The sequence below is a fragment of the Octopus bimaculoides genome, chromosome 16 (genome assembly GCF_046866305.1).
Source record: "Octopus bimaculoides isolate indiv1 chromosome 16, ASM4686630v1, whole genome shotgun sequence".
Lineage (NCBI taxonomy): Eukaryota > Metazoa > Mollusca > Cephalopoda > Octopoda > Octopodidae > Octopus > Octopus bimaculoides.
Window position 1 is genome coordinate 4867094 of NC_142943.1, and position 19437 is coordinate 4886530.

Below are 19437 nucleotides of genomic sequence, written 5' to 3' on the forward strand. Positions count from 1 at the left end.
GTAATCCATGTAGATAATGGTTGGAAAAATAAAGATCCATGAGAATTGAGAGTTGTGTTAGGTTTAAAAAAAGAGAAAAGGAGCTAAAAGTTTGTGTTGAGCAGGAAGTGTGGTGTCAAAACAGGAAGTGTGTGTAAGGGGAGACAAATGTTTTTAGTTGGAGTTGAAAAAGAGTTCACAACTCCAACTAAAAACATTTGTCTCCCCTTACACACACTTCCTGTTTTGACACCACACTTCCTGCTTAACACAAACTTTTAACCCTTTTTTAAACCTAACACAACTTTCAATTTTCATGCATCTTTATTTTTCCAACTATTATCTACATGAACTACCATTGAACTTCAAAAGCTCGAAGACAATATAATGTATTGGTATATTTATTTTTTTATATATTATTTTTTTTTATATATTGTTTTCTTCATTTTGTACTTCTTTGTAAAAAACATTTTCATTCTCCTTCTAGAAAATTTGCTTAGCAATGAAAGCCGGTTAGAAATCTTTATTAAAACATGCTTCCAATTTAGCATTCTGCCTTATTCTTCATTTTCCTATTATTTCTCCACGTGCGGTTAACACAACCCCACTATTTACTGACTTATATATATATATATATATATATATATATATATATATATATATGTATACATATATATGTAGACGGTTGAAAGGAACACAGGAGTTGATATATATATATATATATATATATATATGAAAGGAAAACAAGACAAGATAGAAAATGCTAAAATAATTTTATCATGAAGAATATTTTAATACCAGTTCCAGTCTTTGTGACTTTTTCAACTTAGAGTAAAGCATGAAAAAACGATTAAATTGTGGAAAAATGAAATGAAATGTTTTTTTTAAAATATTTCTATGGTTTTCAAATACAAAAGACATTTTCCTTTTTTCTGTCAGTCTCTCTGTCCTTTTTTTACTCTTATGTCCCTTGCATTTGAAAACCATGGAAAGATTTAAAAAAAAAAAACATTTCATTTCATTTTTCCACAATTTAATTGTTTTCTTATTTTACTCTAAGTTGAAAAACTCACAAAGACTGAAATTGGTATTGAAATGTTCTTCATGATAAAATCATTTTAGCATTTTCTATCTTGTCTTATTTTCCTTATATATATATATATATACATTTTTATGTCACTGTACTCAGCCTCCCACCTGTGATGCTCATACAAAAAAAAAAAAAAAACTGAAACAACAACAAAAATAAACAATGCCATAAAAAGATGCAGTTCAGAAAATGAGACTCACATGTCAGATATTTTGGTGTGGCTGTAACCATAGAGATTGTGCAGGTTGTAGTGTGAGGAGATGTTGTGAGCAGCAGATGGACAGATAGTCTTTTCATAGAGTTTAGAACCAAGGATTGCTGTAGGAGAGAGAAAGAGAAATGGATAGATAGGTACGTAGATAGACAGACAGATAAATAGAGAGAGAGAGAGAGAAATAGACAAGTAAATACACAGATAGAAAGAAAGACAGATAGATAAGTAGAGATAGATAATTAGAGAGATAGACAGCCAAGCAGATAAACATAGGAGCTAGAGAAACAGAAAAATGTATAGGCAAACAGAAGCATAATGAATGGATGGATGGATAGATAGACAGACAGACAGACTGATAGATAACTGGGGGGATAGACAGATAGATAGAGAGAGAGAGATATATAGATAGATAGAGAGAGAGAGATAGATAGATAAAGAGACAAAAATAGATAATAGATACATAGATAGCTAAAAAATAAATAGACAGACAGAAAGATACATAACTGAATAGATAGAGAGACAGATAGATATGTGATCATATAGATAAAGAGAGAGGTAAGAAGATAGATAAATAAATAAAGACTGACAGACAACAGGAAATCAAAGATGAAAAAACAAAAACAAAAATAAGCAAAATATTAAAAAAAAACTAATGAATAATCACAAAAGTAGTGTGGTGTATGTATGTGTGCATGTATGTGAGTGTCTGTATGTACCAGGCAAGGATTAAAGAGTACTCAATACCAAAGGACAAGTGCACAGACAATCCCTTGCTACTGTTTCCACAGCAAATGGTTGCAAAGCAATGATTTCTATTTTTTTTGTTTTTGCTTTGGTTTGATTATCTCTAAATCGGAAAGGGAAAACAGTTGCCATGACACTTTCACAAGGTCTCCAAGACAGGTAAGAGGGAAGGAGGGAGGATGATATCCTCAAACCATAGACCCTACCAAAATTTTTGTAACATGATGGATTAGTCCACCAAGGACCAGGTGATGGCATTAAACAAGGCAACATATTAGGTTATGTGGCAAGATTTTAACTCCAAGCACTAAAAAAAAAAAAAAAAAAAAAAAAAAAAAAATATGGCAAAGAGTCCTGTCTGTCACTCTGATATTTCCACTGTGGACGGGTACTTTTTTTTTATTGGCTCCCAGAAGAATGAAAGGCACAATAGACCTGAGCTGGGACTTGAACTCTGAATGGAAGGCACCAAAAGATACACTGTAAGGTATTTCATCGGATGCTCCAACAACTTTGCCAAGCTATCTCCTATAACTTATAATCAGTGGCTGAGGTTTTCATGAAATGTCACAAAGTAATGAATAAATAAAGGAAAACATGAGGACAACTTGTCACCCAACTAATCATCAGGCCAAGGGGCAAAGCCCTTCTTTCTCTGACCTTACTGCCTAAGTCCAGCTCCATGCCTTGTTTCAAACAAATGGTGTCTCATCAACCCATAAAACACACACACACATACACACGCAACCACAACTGAACAACTCAATACACCATCGTCTTTGAGTTCTGGCAGAAAAGAATGAAGAAATGAAGACGAGAGAAAATGAGAAGAAAGTGGAAGAAAGAGAGAGAGAGAAAAGAAAGAAATTATTTTGTACTTGCCTGGTGAATTAAAAGGGGGATAATTAAGGTTATTGTAAAGACAGCCATCTTCAGAACCGGCCACAAAATTAGAAGGTTCGTTCATATCCTGCAATGGCAGAAGAACAATTCGTTAATACATAAATGCATGTGTGTGTGTGTGTGTATTTATTTCTTATAAGCCTGCTACTTGCTCTTTTGGTGCGTTTTGCTGAACTGCTAGGTTACAGCGACAGAAAAAAACCCAACAGTTATCTGCCAGTGGTGAGAGGCAAACACACACACACACACACACACACTCTCTCTCTCACACACATACACACACACACACACTCAGAGACACACACACCAGCACCAGTTGTCAAGCAGTGGTGGGGAAACAAAGACACACACGCGACAGGCTTCTTTCAGTTTCCATCCACCATACCCCCTCACAAGCCTTTGGTCAGTCCGAGGCTATAGTAGAAGACACTTTCCCAAGGTACCATGCAGTGGGACTGAAACCATGTGGTTCGGAAGCAAGCTTCTTACCACAGAGCCATGATTTCACAGAATCTAAGGACCTAAACACTTTACTTCTTATTTACATTATTTACATTTGATGGATATTTGTCCTCATCTTGTTTGGTTAAGAGCGCAGGCTATGAACCCCAAGATTCCAAGTTCAATTCCAGGCAGTGACCTGAATAATAATAATAATAATAATAACAACATCGAAAAATACCTTAGGAATGAGAACCCAGGTTCGAAATTTCCCCAAGACACCTGATGAAGGCTGGAGGGTATATCAGCCGAAACATGTTAACAACAAACATGATGAGGATAAATATCCACCAAATGTAAATAATGTAAATAATTCTTCATTTTCTTGTAAGAAAGTAAAGAAATATAGAAATGGTACTTACTGCCCAAATGCCATCATAAGGAATCAGTTTGTGGAAGTCAGCTGCCACTTTGTACCAATACGAAAAAGCTTTTGGATGAAAGAAGTCTGGGAATACTGTATCACCTGGCCATACCTGGATATAATGGAATTTTATGAAAAGAAACATCATTATAAGGATTACGATCTGATATTGGTGTTGAAACTAGGACAAGTTCATTATCATTATAGGGGTGTCAGGAATTACCATTTAAAACATGATTGTTATATTGATTGCTAAGCATTTATATTTATATTAGGTGTGTGTGTGTGTATGTATATATATATATATATATATATATATATATACATACACACACACACACAAACATACGATCAGGAGAGAAAACTATACGTGAGAATATGTAAATTTGTTATCAAGTTTGGTAAGTAGCATACACAGATCTCTGTCTTTTGGAACAACCTTCTGATTGAAAGAAAATAATAATAATAACAATAACAATAATCCTTTCTACTTTCATTGATCCCAAAAGGATAAAAGGCACAGTCAACTGTGGCAGAATTTGAACTCAGAACACAAAGACAGGTGAAACGTTGCAATGCTTTTTGTCCAGCGTGCTTAACAATTCTACAATAATAATAATAATCTTCTGTTCTGCTCTAGGCACAAGGCCCAAAATTTTGGGGAAGAGGGCCAGTCAATTAGATCGACCCCACTATGCAACTGGTACTTAATTTATCAACCCCGAAAGGATAAAAAGCAAAGTTGACCTTGGCAGAATTTGAACTCAGAATGTAGCGACAGACGAAATACCGCTAAGCATTTCACCCAGCATGCTAACGATTCCGCCAGCCTGCCACCTCAACAATAACAATAATAAAAAAAATAATGATAATAATAATAATAATAAAGTGTGCACATGTATATATTTACTTTATATATATATACACACACACATATACATACACATGCATAAATACATAAAGGAAACAGTGTGTACTGAATGTTATACATGATAAATCCGTAATTTAGAACAATTTTTCTTGTGAACATCCCTGAATGAGGAAAGGAGGTAATTTCAAGAAATCAAGGGAAAATTCCGGTGTCCTAACATGCTACAAATATAGGTTAAACATAAAACAGCAAACAGTGAAGTTTATGTAAAAGAAAAACTACAGGTCTTTCCATGGTCATGGTGTTAGGAATGGTAACATTAGACACCTACAACATCAGGAAAATAAAGATTTATATGTGCCGATTGAAGGACCTACAAACAATGACTAGTATACAAATGTCTACTACCATATTACCTGGAGTCTAATATCAAATAACAGGTAAATAAATCAAAATAATCTATTGCCTGTGTCTCATTGCAATCATCTGACCTGAAAAGTTAGAAAGAATCTGTAAACAATACAAGATCAGAGCAGTATTCAATGACACAGGTTTCCCCTAAAGTAAAGCTTACCTGAAGAATTGCATTCATAAGAGAATTCCTTAAGGATTAAAATAACAAAACATATATGGTTATGAGATTGAGGGACCATGAGGAATGAGACAGTATGTTATAAATAAAGAACAATGATAAGGAATCTTTGAGAATACATATAAAGCTGAGAATAATCGGTAAAGTTAGCATGTATTGTTACAGCTATCACTGAAAACATTTATTTGTTTAACACCAATTTTTTCACAGCCGTATGGGTTAGATCAGTGGTTCCCAAACCACTTATCTAAATGAGTTTTCCCATGGACCCCTTTTAATATGCTTATCCTTATGTGTATATGTATACATATATGTATGTATGTGTATATATCATCATCATCATCATCATCATCGTTTAACGTCCGCTTTCCATGCTAGCATGGGTTGGACGATTTGACTGAGGACTGGTGAAACCGGATGGCAACACCAGGCTCCAGTCTGATTTGGCAGAGTTTCTACAGCTGGATGCCCTTCCTAACGCCAACCACTCAGAGAGTGTAGTGGGTGCTTTTACGTGTCACCCGCACGAAAACGGCCACGCTCGAAATGGTGTCTTTTATGTGCCACCTGCACAAGCCAGTCCAGGGGCACTGGCAACGATCTCGCTCGAAAATCCTACAGGAGCCAGTCAGGCGGTACTGGCAACGGCCACGCTCAAAATGGTGCATCTCATGTGCCACCCGCACAAGAACCAGTCCAGGGGCACTGGCAACGATCTTACTTGGCTTGCCGGGTCTTCTCACGCACAGCACATTTCCAAAGGTCTCGGTCAGTAGTCATCGCCTCGGTGAGGCCCAATGTACGAAGGTCTTGCCTCACCACCTCAGCCCAGGTCTTCCTGGGCCTACCTCTTCCACGGGTTCCCTCAACTGTTAGGGTGTGGCACTTTTTCACGCAGCTATCCTCCTCCATTCTCACCACATGTCCATACCAGCGCAATCGTCTCTCTTGCATGCCACAACTGATGCTTCTAATGTTCAGCTTTTCTCTCAAGATACTTACACTCTGACGGGTATTCACATTGACATTACACATCCAACGGAGCATACTGGCTTCATTCCTTGCGAGCTTACGTATGTCCTCAGCAGTTACAGCCCATGTTTCACTGCCATGTAGCATGGTTGTTCGTACGCATGCGTCATACAGTCTGCCTTTTACTCTGAGTGAGAGTCCCTTTGTCGCCAGCAGGGGTAAGAGCTCTCTAAACTTTGCCCAGGCTATTCTTATTCTAGCAGCTACACTTTCAGCGCACCCACCCCCACTACTGACTTGGTCGCCCAGATAGCGGAAGCTATCGACTACCTCTAGTTTTTCACCCTGGAATGAGATAGAAGTTGTTTCCTGTTTGCTTGCAGTCTTTATTGCACCTGAACATCTGCCACAAACAAAAACTAACTTGCTAGTTAACCTGCCTTTGATGTTGCTGCACCTCTTATGTGTCCATAGCTTGCACCGGGTACATCTTATAGAGTTACTACCTACTCCTTTTCTACATACTGAGCAGGGCCATCTACCTGAAGGGGTTTGTGTTTTATCTACCTTCCTACTTATTAGGATTTTGGTTTTAGCTAGGTTGACTCTAAGGCCCTTCAATTCTAGACCTTGCTTCCACACCTGAAACTTCTCCTCTAGTTCTGATAGTGTAGTCTAGATATATATATATATATATATATATATATATAGATAGATAGATAGATAGATAGATAGATAGATAGAGACTAAAGCCTCGGAAGAATTTTGCACTTAGAAGAGAATGCTTGAAGATGGGAAATCTCTTGGCAATACAAGAAAACAGCACATCAATTTCAGTTCCTGAGTGGAACCATCTAATTCTGACATGAACCTCAACTCTCCACCACCACCACCACCACCACAGCCGCCCATAGTCCCCCACCTGACCCACACCAATCCAATTCAGCGTTTGTGATTTCCATCCGAAATTCTGGCTGAACGGAATATTTCATCCAGTTTCAATTCCAAGTTGGAAATCATTTCCTTTGCATCAATAATAACGTTGTTGGCATGAACATCACAACTTCCTATCGCTACTTCCTTATGTAAGAATTCATCATCGTTGATGTTGTTGTTGTTGAGGCAGTCTTCCATTGTGACTCTTTGGATTACGTCCAACAAAATTTGTCTTCACATATATATATATATATATACAAACAGACATATATATATACATACATACATATATACACATACATATGTGTGTATATATATATATATATATTTATATACACATTTCATTTATCTAGCAATATAATCGCAATCATAACTACCATTACCACCCCCACCAACATCATCGTCACCGATACCACCACCACCACCACCACATCAACATTTATTTTTCAATATCTAATCAGCAGTTATCTTGACAATTGCCAACTTCACTTGGAGTGGAAGTACCACTCGTACTACAAACTATACCACTACCACCAACAACAACAACAACACCTCCTCTACCATCACACCACCACTACCACCACTACCACCACCAACAACAACACTACCTGCCATACAATCACCAACAACAACACTATGCCCCACACTACTAGAACCGCTACTGCCAGTACCATATTAATCAACAACTCTTCCATCTTAAATACATCATTACAACCACTACAACTGCCACCCAAACCACCATATAGCACTCGTACTTTCTTGTTTACAAACATTACATCTACTTACCATTACCCTGCCCACCTATATTCACACGTACACATATACAAACACACACACATACATACATACACACCTGAGGCAACTCCAGGTCATCAGTGTCACTCGGGCTCATCACAGATTTCGCCTAAGACACATGCCTGCTCAAAGAATTTCATGTTTTTCTGCAATATTTCCAGCCCCAAATGGCTTATTTTTCTTTTATATATCTAGCACAATGTCTTTCTCCATTTCTAAGTTAAGTTTTGAAACAAAGCAACCCTGCAAAACACAACTGATCTTTACTCACAGACGCACGGAATAACAACAATCAAGTAACGACGGCAGAGTGCACAACAAGCATCAGCGATCTGACTGTCACCTGCACTCTTGACAAGAGATGCCAGTTAGTCATTACACCTACCAGGCTCGTTCGTATTAGCCCGAGTTGCTGGATAATGTTTCGTCCCTTTAAGAATATTGTAGAACAGAAACTTTTCATAGATTGGAATTTAAATCCTAATCTATAGAAAATTATCATTTCAAGAAAACATTGAATTTGAATTACTTTTAATTTTTATGATTATAGATAACAATTCGGGCTGTAACTTCAGAGCCCAAGTCAGGTGCATGCGAACAATGTCGAGAAAACTTTTGTTACAAATGATATTTTTTGATACAGGGCACCTCTAAGACGACCGCCAGATACTGAACAAAAATAAATGGACTGCGACCAGGCTCAATAAAAGGAGCCTGAGTTTCTGGCTGAAATTACATACTTGAAATCAGTGTTGGCAGAAATGAAATCAGTTTGTAAATACACGTTCACTTTACTAAATTTATACTCGGGCTAACCCTGAACAGCCCGGGTGCTGGAGTTGCCGCTGATACACACACATATACAGTCACCTATAGTTCTAGTGTCGATTTGTTCAACTAAAGGCGGTGCTCCAGCATGGCCACAGTCAAATGACTGAAGAAAGTAAAAGAGCACACATTGATCTGTCTAATTGGCTTATCCCCATATAAATATTTACACACACACACACACACAGATGTCCATATGGCCATGCAAACATACATACGCACATATACGTATAAGCACATGTGCATATACGACTGCACATTCACATTTATGTATGCACACACATTCAAATGCATATATAAAAATTTATATACATATGTTAATTTTTGTTTGCTTTTATGTTTAGTTATAATAAAAACAATTTCATGTCGACCTGAGAGATTACTTTATACGTTTGTAGAGAAAAAGATTACTCTTAAATAAAAATATGTTGATGACAGTGACTTCAAAGTTTTGATCAGTTAAACCATTGTTAGACTGCCATATATATATACATAAATTTACATACACACACACATCTAACAGCTACATAACTATATGCATACAAAATTAGACAGATGTACATACATAAACAGACATGTATAATGCAGATACACACACACACACACACACACACACACACACACACACACACACACACACACACACACACACACACACACACACAACTCCTTGCACACTCCTGGCATAAGGCTACAGACACAACAATCCCTCTCACCCCACTCTCTCTCTCTCAGCATACTGATAATTAAATGGGCTGTTTGCCATGCATGCAATTAACAAGAGGGTGGTGCTAGTAATAGCAGCAGCAGCAGAGGTAGTGATGGTGGTGGTGGTGAGGGGTCACGGTGGCAGTGTGTGTAGGTAGTGTTGTGATGGGGGTTGGCAGTGGTGTTGTAGTGGAGGTGGTAGTTGATGGTAGTTGTGATGATTAATAATAGAATTAGTTATATAATAGCACAGCTATTGGTTGTGGTTGTGGTGTTAGTGGTGGTGGTCATGGAGGTGATAGGTGGTAGTGGTGGTGGGGATGACGATATTAAATATGAATATTTAACAAAATGCCTGCATTAATAAGTTTTGTGCAGTAATTCGGTGCCAGAAACAGTAAGGTGGGTTAAACGTCCAGTGGACACACGGACACACACGTGTGCGTATATATTATATACACACACACACACACACACACACACACACATATCATTAGTGCATATACATGCCTGTGTTTCTGTTTGTGTGTTTGTGTGTGTGTGTGTGTGTGTGTGTGCAGGTGAGGCTATGTAGTCAAGAAGCTTGCTTCCCAACCATGTGGAATTGGGTTCAGTCCCACTGCACAGCATGCATATATCTTTATCCTTAATCTTTTGTTTCAATTGCTGGCCCGTGGCCTTGCTGGAGCACTGCCTCTCAATGGTCTCAGTCAAATGAATCCACCACAGTACATATTTATTATATATATTTTTAAAGCCTGGTACTTATTCTATCAATCTCTTTTGTTGAACGTAGCTGTGTGCATATATATTATGTATGTGCATACACGTATACTTGTGAGTGTGTATGTATGTGTGTATTTGTGTATGTATGTATGTGTGTATTTGTGAGTATGTATATTTATGTATGCATGTGTGTGTGTGTAGATGTGTGTGTATATGTGTATATATATGTGTACGTAGCTGTGTGCATATATATATTATGTATGTGCATACATGCATACTTGTGTGAGTGTGAGCGCACGGTTAATAAATGTGTTGTTCTTTAGTCATAAATCAGCCCTGATTGAGCAGACCTATGACCAAAGGCATTCCAGCCAGGACCATCCCAGATTTTTAGAACTCTATGATACACCATTATCTATGCTGGCAGATTAATGGTTAGCGCTATATTAATAGAAACAACACATGATGCAAAACTCAACACAGCAGATTCTAGGAATAAACAAACACCAAACAATGACATGGTCAAAACTATTTCCTGGTAACGAAACGAAAACTGACATCACCAGACGATAAATATAAACCATAATAATGATAATAAATATAGAAAATAGACACACGATTCCAATAATTCTCTTTAACAATAAAACGGTAATAATAATGCCAAGCATCACTAATATCAGTTCAGACAGAAGCCAAATCCAGAAAGATCTTTAGATGTGAGGAAATTTATTATTCCAAACAAGTTTTAATAGGAATATGAGAAAATCTCAATAAGAAAGCTTAAACTGTCTTCAATATCACACACACACACATATACATGTGTGTGTGTGTGTGTGTGTGGAATAAAATATCTTTGTTTTCTATATATATATATATATATATATATATATATATATATATTATTTGTTGTACACAGTATAAAGAGAAAGACTGCCAATAGTTTCTTGCTGTGAAGACACGTGTCTAGGCAGGCTTTTGTAACATGCCTATTATCTCCAAGCAATCTTTAGGCACTGGAGATACAGGGCATGTTATAAAAAGCTACCGAGACATGTGTCTTCACAGCAAGAAACTACTGATAGCTTGTATTTACATTAACAGATCAGTAAACTATTATTTATATAATATACATATATACATATATGTGTATGTATATAGTGCAGGATTCAGTCCCACAGCTTGGTACCTTGGGTAAGTGTCTTCTATAGCTTCAGGCCAACCAAAGCCTTATGAGTGGATTCGGTAGACGGAAACTGAAAGAAGCCTGTTGTGTGTGCAGATATATCATCGTCATCATCGTTTAACGTCTGCTTTCCATGCTAGCATGGGTTGGACGATATATATTTATACGTGTGTGTGTGTGTGTCTGTGTTTGTCCCCTCCCCACCATCACTTGACAACCAATGTAGGTGTGTTTACGTCCCTGTAACTTAGCGGTTCAGCAAAAAAGACTGGCAGAATAAGTACTAGGCTTACAAAGAATAAATCCTGGGGTCGATCAGTGGCTATAGTAGAAGACACTTGCCCAAGGTGTTATACAGTAAGACTGAACCCGGAACCATGAGGTTGAGAAGCAAACTTCTTACCACACAGCCACACCTACACACACACACACATATATCCCCATTCCTAAGGGCCCTCAAAAGGACCCAGATATAACACCTTCCGGATGAAAGAAATCTCATTCTCTGCAATAAACTGGGTCTAGAACCCTCAATCACCAACAATAACTTAACCAGGACCCTTTATATTTTCAAAAATCTGTTTCTGTGATAAAAGACTTTTCTAATATGAAAAATAAAATGAACATAAAATAAAAGAAAAAAATCAATACAAAACAAAAGTTGAAAAAATAAAATGGTTAACTTACTTGACCAACCAAAGGTTTGCCATCTTCAGGGTCTATTATGAAAACTCCATCAACGAGACCATTATCATAAGGAGGATATGTTCCCTTTGGTTGCTGACTGCTAATTGCACCATCCTGATTGTCAGGTAAAGAAAGAAAAAAAAAAACTAAGTCAGACAAGAATTTTAAAAAAAATTCCTAGTTTGTCACAAAGTAATGTCTTCTGAGATCTGAAGACAACTGGTGGTCTTTTCAATCACAACAGACCATCTTATGTTGTAGTGTGGTTAAGTATCCTACAGGTATCTGACATATGTACCATTGACCTTTCCATTGCTGTATTTCTGCATGACTGTCACCTTTAATTGCAACAACAGTCTGTTTGATACACTTCAAGTAAAGTTTCTTTCTACACAATTTCATCCACAAGACTAACCTCACCTCTGCCCCAACCTGGGGCACGGGCAGAAAATATCCACCCAAGGTACTACAGAATCATCATAACAGCATTATAGGACCCCAGGCGAATCAATGCACTGGGCTCTGTAAGCATTTATTTGTTGACAGTAATCCATAGCATACATAGATCAGAATCGGGGCCCTAGACCAATGAGGGCACCAGAAAAATCAATGCATTGGGCCCCATGGTATTTATTTCTTGACAGCAAGCCACAGTCAGACCCCTAGACCCATGACATCCCCAAGGAAAATCAATGCATTGAGCCCTTTAATATTTATTTATTGATAGCAAGCCACAAAACATATATAGCTCGTAATTAGAACCCTAGACCTGTGAGCCCTCCCCTCCCAAGAAAATCAATGCATTGAGCCTTTTAATATTTATTTATTGATAGCAAGCCACAAAACATATATAGCTCGTAATTAGAACCCTAGACCTGTGAGCCCTCCCCTCCCAAGAAAATCAATGCATTGAGCCTTTTAATATTTATTTATTGATAGCAAGCCACAAAACATATATAGCTCGTAATTAGAACCCTAGACCTGTGAGCCCTCCCCTCCCAAGAAAATCAATGCATTGAGCCTTTTAATATTTATTTATTGATAGCAAGCCACAAAACATATATAGCTCGTAATTAGAACCCTAGACCTGTGAGCCCTCCCCTCCCAAGAAAATCAATGCATTGAGCCTTTTAATATTTATTTATTGATAGCAAGCCACAAAACATATATAGCTCGTAATTAGAACCCTAGACCTGTGAGCCCTCCCCTCCCAAGAAAATCAATGCATTGAGCCTTTTAATATTTATTTATTGATAGCAAGCCACAAAACATATATAGCTCGTAATTAGAACCCTAGACCTGTGAGCCCTCCCCTCCCAAGAAAATCAATGCATTGAGCCTTTTAATATTTATTTATTGATAGCAAGCCACAAAACATATATAGCTCGTAATTAGAACCCTAGACCTGTGAGCCCTCCCCTCCCAAGAAAATCAATGCATTGAGCCTTTTAATATTTATTTATTGATAGCAAGCCACAAAACATATATAGCTCGTAATTAGAACCCTAGACCTGTGAGCCCTCCCCTCCCAAGAAAATCAATGCATTGAGCCTTTTAATATTTATTTATTGATAGCAAGCCACAAAACATATATAGCTCGTAATTAGAACCCTAGACCTGTGAGCCCTCCCCTCCCAAGAAAATCAATGCATTGAGCCTTTTAATATTTATTTATTGATAGCAAGCCACAAAACATATATAGCTCGTAATTAGAACCCTAGACCTGTGAGCCCTCCCCTCCCAAGAAAATCAATGCATTGAGCCTTTTAATATTTATTTATTGATAGCAAGCCACAAAACATATATAGCTCGTAATTAGAACCCTAGACCTGTGAGCCCTCCCCTCCCAAGAAAATCAATGCATTGAGCCTTTTAATATTTATTTATTGATAGCAAGCCACAAAACATATATAGCTCGTAATTAGAACCCTAGACCTGTGAGCCCTCCCCTCCCAAGAAAATCAATGCATTGAGCCTTTTAATATTTATTTATTGATAGCAAGCCACAAAACATATATAGCTCGTAATTAGAACCCTAGACCTGTGAGCCCTCCCCTCCCAAGAAAATCAATGCATTGAGCCTTTTAATATTTATTTATTGATAGCAAGCCACAAAACATATATAGCTCGTAATTAGAACCCTAGACCTGTGAGCCCTCCCCTCCCAAGAAAATCAATGCATTGAGCCTTTTAATATTTATTTATTGATAGCAAGCCACAAAACATATATAGCTCGTAATTAGAACCCTAGACCTGTGAGCCCTCCCCTCCCAAGAAAATCAATGCATTGAGCCTTTTAATATTTATTTATTGATAGCAAGCCACAAAACATATATAGCTCGTAATTAGAACCCTAGACCTGTGAGCCCTCCCCTCCCAAGAAAATCAATGCATTGGGCCCTTTAACAATTTTCCTGATAGCAAGCCACTATCAGGCTCCTAAACCAATGTGGTCCTCCAGAAAAATGAATGCGTTAAGCCTTATAGTATTTCTTTATAGAAAACCACAACATACATAGATCATCACCAAGCTCCAAGACCGATGAGGCCCCAAGAAACCGTCCAGTGAACCCATTCCTAAAGAATGGTGCTGACTATAAATTCACTTCAAACCCCAGACCTAACAATTGCCAAGCAAACTTTTTAACCATTCTGCCATGGTTGGCCAACAAACATAATAAAGAAATTTAAAAAAAACCATACATCAGCACATTAAAAATATACAAACATGTCTACAAAGACACTCAGGCAGAGAGAGAGAGAGAATGATTGTGAATTATAAATGATAAAGTGGTCTGCAAACTCACCACAATCATTATGTAATGTTGGCCATGGGCGTGGAGGTCTTTCACGATCTCTGGTAAATCAGCAAACAGGTTGTGGTCATAGGTCCAGTCCAGCTTCTTCTCCATTGAATCAATATCATTCCACTGGACATCCTGAAATCAGATTATTGGCAATACCATAAATAAACACTGCATTATGCTGTGTGTGTGTGTGTGTGTGTGTGTGTGTGTATATGAACATATGGTATCTGTACATGTGTGTGTATATATATGTGTCTATATATTATGTGACTGTATCTATTTGTACATGTATGTACATATATGGGTGTATGCAGTGGCTATGTTATGAGGGTAAATGTGTGTGTGTGTGTGTGTATGTATATGTGTATATGTACAGGTGCATATGTATGTATGTGGATATGTATTTGTGTGTCAATATGTGTATGTGTCTGTATGTGTGCAATCAGGTGTATAAGTAAGCATGTGTGTACATATGTGTGTGCATAAGCTTGCCTTTGTTTATATATGTATGAGTGCATATTCAAATGTGTACGTGTGTGCACACAGATACACATACAAACACCTAAATGTGTATACCTACGCACACACACATACATCTGTAATTCAATAATTCAAATGATACAAAAAAACAAGACTGAGACAAGTGAGGGAACAACAAACAGAGTGTATTTGTTTTGACACTGAGGAAAAAAAGGAAGAAGTTTTTGATATTTTGAGCCTATGCTCTTCTACAGAAATGAATGAAGATGGAAAACAGATGGAGAGAAGGGAAAAAAACCCCAGAGAAACAGAGAATATATATATATATATATACAATATGCCTTGACATATGAGTTAATTTGTTCCTGAAGACTGCTCACAAAGCAGAGCAATAATTTCCCATAGAAGTAATGTTTTAAATCATAATTCGTTCCCAGTAAAAGATTCTGCTCATAAAATTTATAATACTCGTAAATAAATGGTAATAAAACAACAGTAAAGAATATTTTATGCAGAATAAAAAGAATGTAGAGATCATTTATAATAAAAAAATAAATATTATTATAATCGTCTTCTGAATTACTTTCACTTGCACAAGACTTGCACACACCATCACTTGTAGATGTGATTGCCAATTCACAAGCACTCATAGACAGACTTGTAGATTTCTTTTAAAAAAACAAGTCTAGAGTTGCTTGCTTAGAAGAAGCATTTTTTTCACTCTATAGATTTCTCAGTGACACGCAGAAGCATTAGTTATGATAGCAGGAACTTTTGCACTTTGTTCAAAATTTGGATCATGCACTTGAAAAATTTCAGTTCACCATACAAAAGTGAGCTGGAAAGTAAAATTCGTAAACCCAGGGTTTTGTAAAGTGGGTCCTCGTAAAGTGAGGTATTGCTGTATATATATAGTACTGTGTATATATATAAAAATTACTGCACATATATATACATATATATATATGCATATATATATACTATTGCATATATGTGTTTGTGCGTGTATTTATATTACTCTATATATTACTGCATCCATATTACTGTATATATATATATATACATATATATATATATATATATATATATATATATATATATATATATATATATATGATCAAAAATTTAACAAAAACATTTTACAAAAACATAATAAACAGAAAATTTGTAGCTTATTCTTCATCAGTCAACATCCAAAAAATCATTAGAATTTTGTGCCTATATATATATATATATACCCACCAAACTTAACTATAGCACTGAATTACACTTTTGTTAAATATCACTTCCATCAGATGTGTAGAATGTGGTTGTCATTTGTTTTCACACACACACACACACACACACACACACACACACACGCATACATATGTAAGTATGCATATATGTATGTATATTGATGTGAAGCCCCACAAAAATGATATTGATATTTTCTCTGTTGATAACAGAGAAGAAAAAAAGTGCTTTGACAACAACAACAATAACAACAGCAGCAGTATCAACAACAACAACAACAACACACTGAATGGCTTCAGAAAAGCATCTCTTCCAGTATGAATTCACTTGCACAGTTCTACATAGATCTGAAGAAATATCTGGTATTCTACTACAACATTTAATTTCCCCTCCACAGTGGTTTTCCCATGTTAAGTCAAACATTTTAACATGTGAAGGCAGGTTGTAGTATTTAGAGAAGATTGGGCTTATGCCAGGTGATGAGGGGCTAATGTAAGATAGCAGGGACAAGAACAGATGTCTTGTTATGGAAGAGATACATAGCTACCCCAATGAAGGCACAATGGCCCAGTGGTTAGGGCAGCGGACTCGTGGTCATAGGATCACGGTTTCGATTCCCAGACTGGGCGTTGTGAGTGTTTATTGAGCGAAAACACCTAAAGCTCCACGAGGCTCCAACAGGGGATGGTGGCGAAGCCTGCTGTACTCTTTCACCACAACTTTCTCTCACTCTTACTTCCTGTTTCTGTTGTACCTGTAATTCAAAGGGTCAGCCTTGTCACACTGTGTCACGCTGAATATCCCCGAGAACTATGTTAAGGGTACACGTGTCTGTGGAGTGCTCAGCCACTTGCGCGTTAATTTCACGAGCAGGCTGTTCCGTTGATCGGATCAACTGGAACCCTTGACATCGTAAGCGACGGAGTGCCAACAATAACATAGCTACCCCTACTGGAAAAAGAAGCAAACAAAAAGATAGTGATGATGAAGTGTCAATAGGGAGAGTACCCTTCAGGAGAAGAAGGTGAATTTAGAGGGAAGCAGAAAAAAAGGATTTGGAAACTGTAACTTACATATGGTATTTTGGAATCTCTCATTCTTTTGATGACGGTTTTCATAGTAGCAGAATTATTGTAACCCCAACGACAGAGGTGAAATCCAAGAGACCAATAAGGGGGCATGAAGGGTCGACCAATCAGTTCCGTATACTGCTGGACAACGGCATTTGGTGTGGGTCCGGTAAACACGTAGAAATCTAGGACTCCTCCCATCGTACGGTACGTGATGGAAGGCTGAGGCTGGAAGTCAATTTCTGCAAAAAAAACATCAAATTATAATAAGAGAAACATTTTTATACATTCGCAAGGAGAAATAATTTTTAAGTTCAAATTTTAGCACAAGGCCAGAAATTTTCAGGAGACAGGGGAGGGTGGGCTAATTAATCACAACAACCCCAGGGCTCAAATGGTACTTGCTCTATCAACTCTGAAAGGATGAAAAGAAAAGTTGATCTTAGGGGAATTTGAACTCAGCATAAAGAACCAAAAAGATGCTGCTAAACATATTACCAACATGGCAATGATTCTGCCAGCTGACAAGATGAATGATTAGAAATGTGTGCATGTAATACACACACACAATGAGCTTCTTTCAGTTTCCACCAAATACACTCACAAGGCTTTGGTCAGCCCAAAGCTGTAGTAGAAGTCACTTGCCTAAGGTGCCACACAGTGGAAACTTCTTAACCTCACAACCATGCCAGCACCTGTGTGTGTGTGTGTGTGTGTGTGTGTATGTGTGTGTGTGTGTGTGTGTGTGTGTGTGTGTGTGTGTGTGTGTGTATGCATAAGGTTATGTATTTGTTTCTGTCTGCAATTGCTCGTTGCAAGTGCTGAAATCCTTGTTCATCACTCACTACACCTCTCCCCCCTCTGCTATACTCCTCTCCCACCCCACACTCTCATGAAAGCATCCACTTTTTCATCCCATCCCATGACCCACTCTTTGTACCCTCGTTTGTGCTCATCTTTTTATACTTCGAGAGTTTGCTCTAGCCCCCCCCCATCACTACCTTCTTTTTAAACCCTTCCGGGCCGTGTACCTCCTCTATAGCAAGACACCTGTGCTCGACCCTTTCTCACATTCTCACCTTTCAACACGGGGCACAAAAGCCAACCACCTCCACCTTCCCCTCCCAAATACTTCCTCTTAGCAGTGAAAGGCTCTTTCCTTTTCCTCCCCCGCCCCACCCACCTCTTCTTTTTCTGTCTTGCAAGTGACACAGCAACCTCACTTGTGCCAGTGGCACGTAAAAATCACTCATTACACTCTTGGGTTGGTTGGCATCAGGAAGAGCGTCCAGCTGTAGAAGCCATGCCGAAGATGACATCTGAGCTCGAAGCCACTTTGCATCTCGCTGGCTCCTGTCAAATTGTCGAACCCATGCCAGTATTGAAAGCAGACATTAAATGATGGTGATGATGATGATACACACACACACACAAACAAACACAAACATATATACATATATGTGCACATAGAGATGTATATGTGTGCGAGTCTGTGTGATTGTTCATACACAGTACATGATATATATATATGCCTGTGTGTGTGTGTGTGTGTGTGTGTGTTGATGTGTCTACATGTGTATATGAGTGTGTATGTGTGTGTATAGATGAGTGTTACTGTCCATATGTATGAAATACATTAATCAAACTTGTTTGTAGATGAAGCCAACAACAACAACATAAACAACAACAAAACCTATAAAATTTCACAAAGCGAAGAACAAAACTGAAACGGTAAAACAGCACCGTGTTAG

At 37.7% G+C, this 19437-nt stretch overlaps 1 protein-coding gene across 1 annotated transcript in view; it reads right to left on the minus strand.

Moving 5' to 3' along the window:
• LOC106877278 (lysosomal alpha-glucosidase) overlaps window positions 1-19437 on the minus strand; it is a 101800-nt gene that overhangs the window by 9989 nt on the left and 72374 nt on the right. Inside the window, exons 5-10 of the mRNA XM_089364037.1 lie at window positions 17690-17928; window positions 14901-15032; window positions 12094-12207; window positions 3794-3907; window positions 2910-2997; window positions 1270-1387 (exon numbers count right to left, since the gene is read on the minus strand). Of these exons, the coding sequence (XP_089220163.1) occupies window positions 1270-1387; window positions 2910-2997; window positions 3794-3907; window positions 12094-12207; window positions 14901-15032; window positions 17690-17928 (805 nt within the window). The remainder of the gene's footprint in view (window positions 1-1269; window positions 1388-2909; window positions 2998-3793; window positions 3908-12093; window positions 12208-14900; window positions 15033-17689; window positions 17929-19437) is intronic.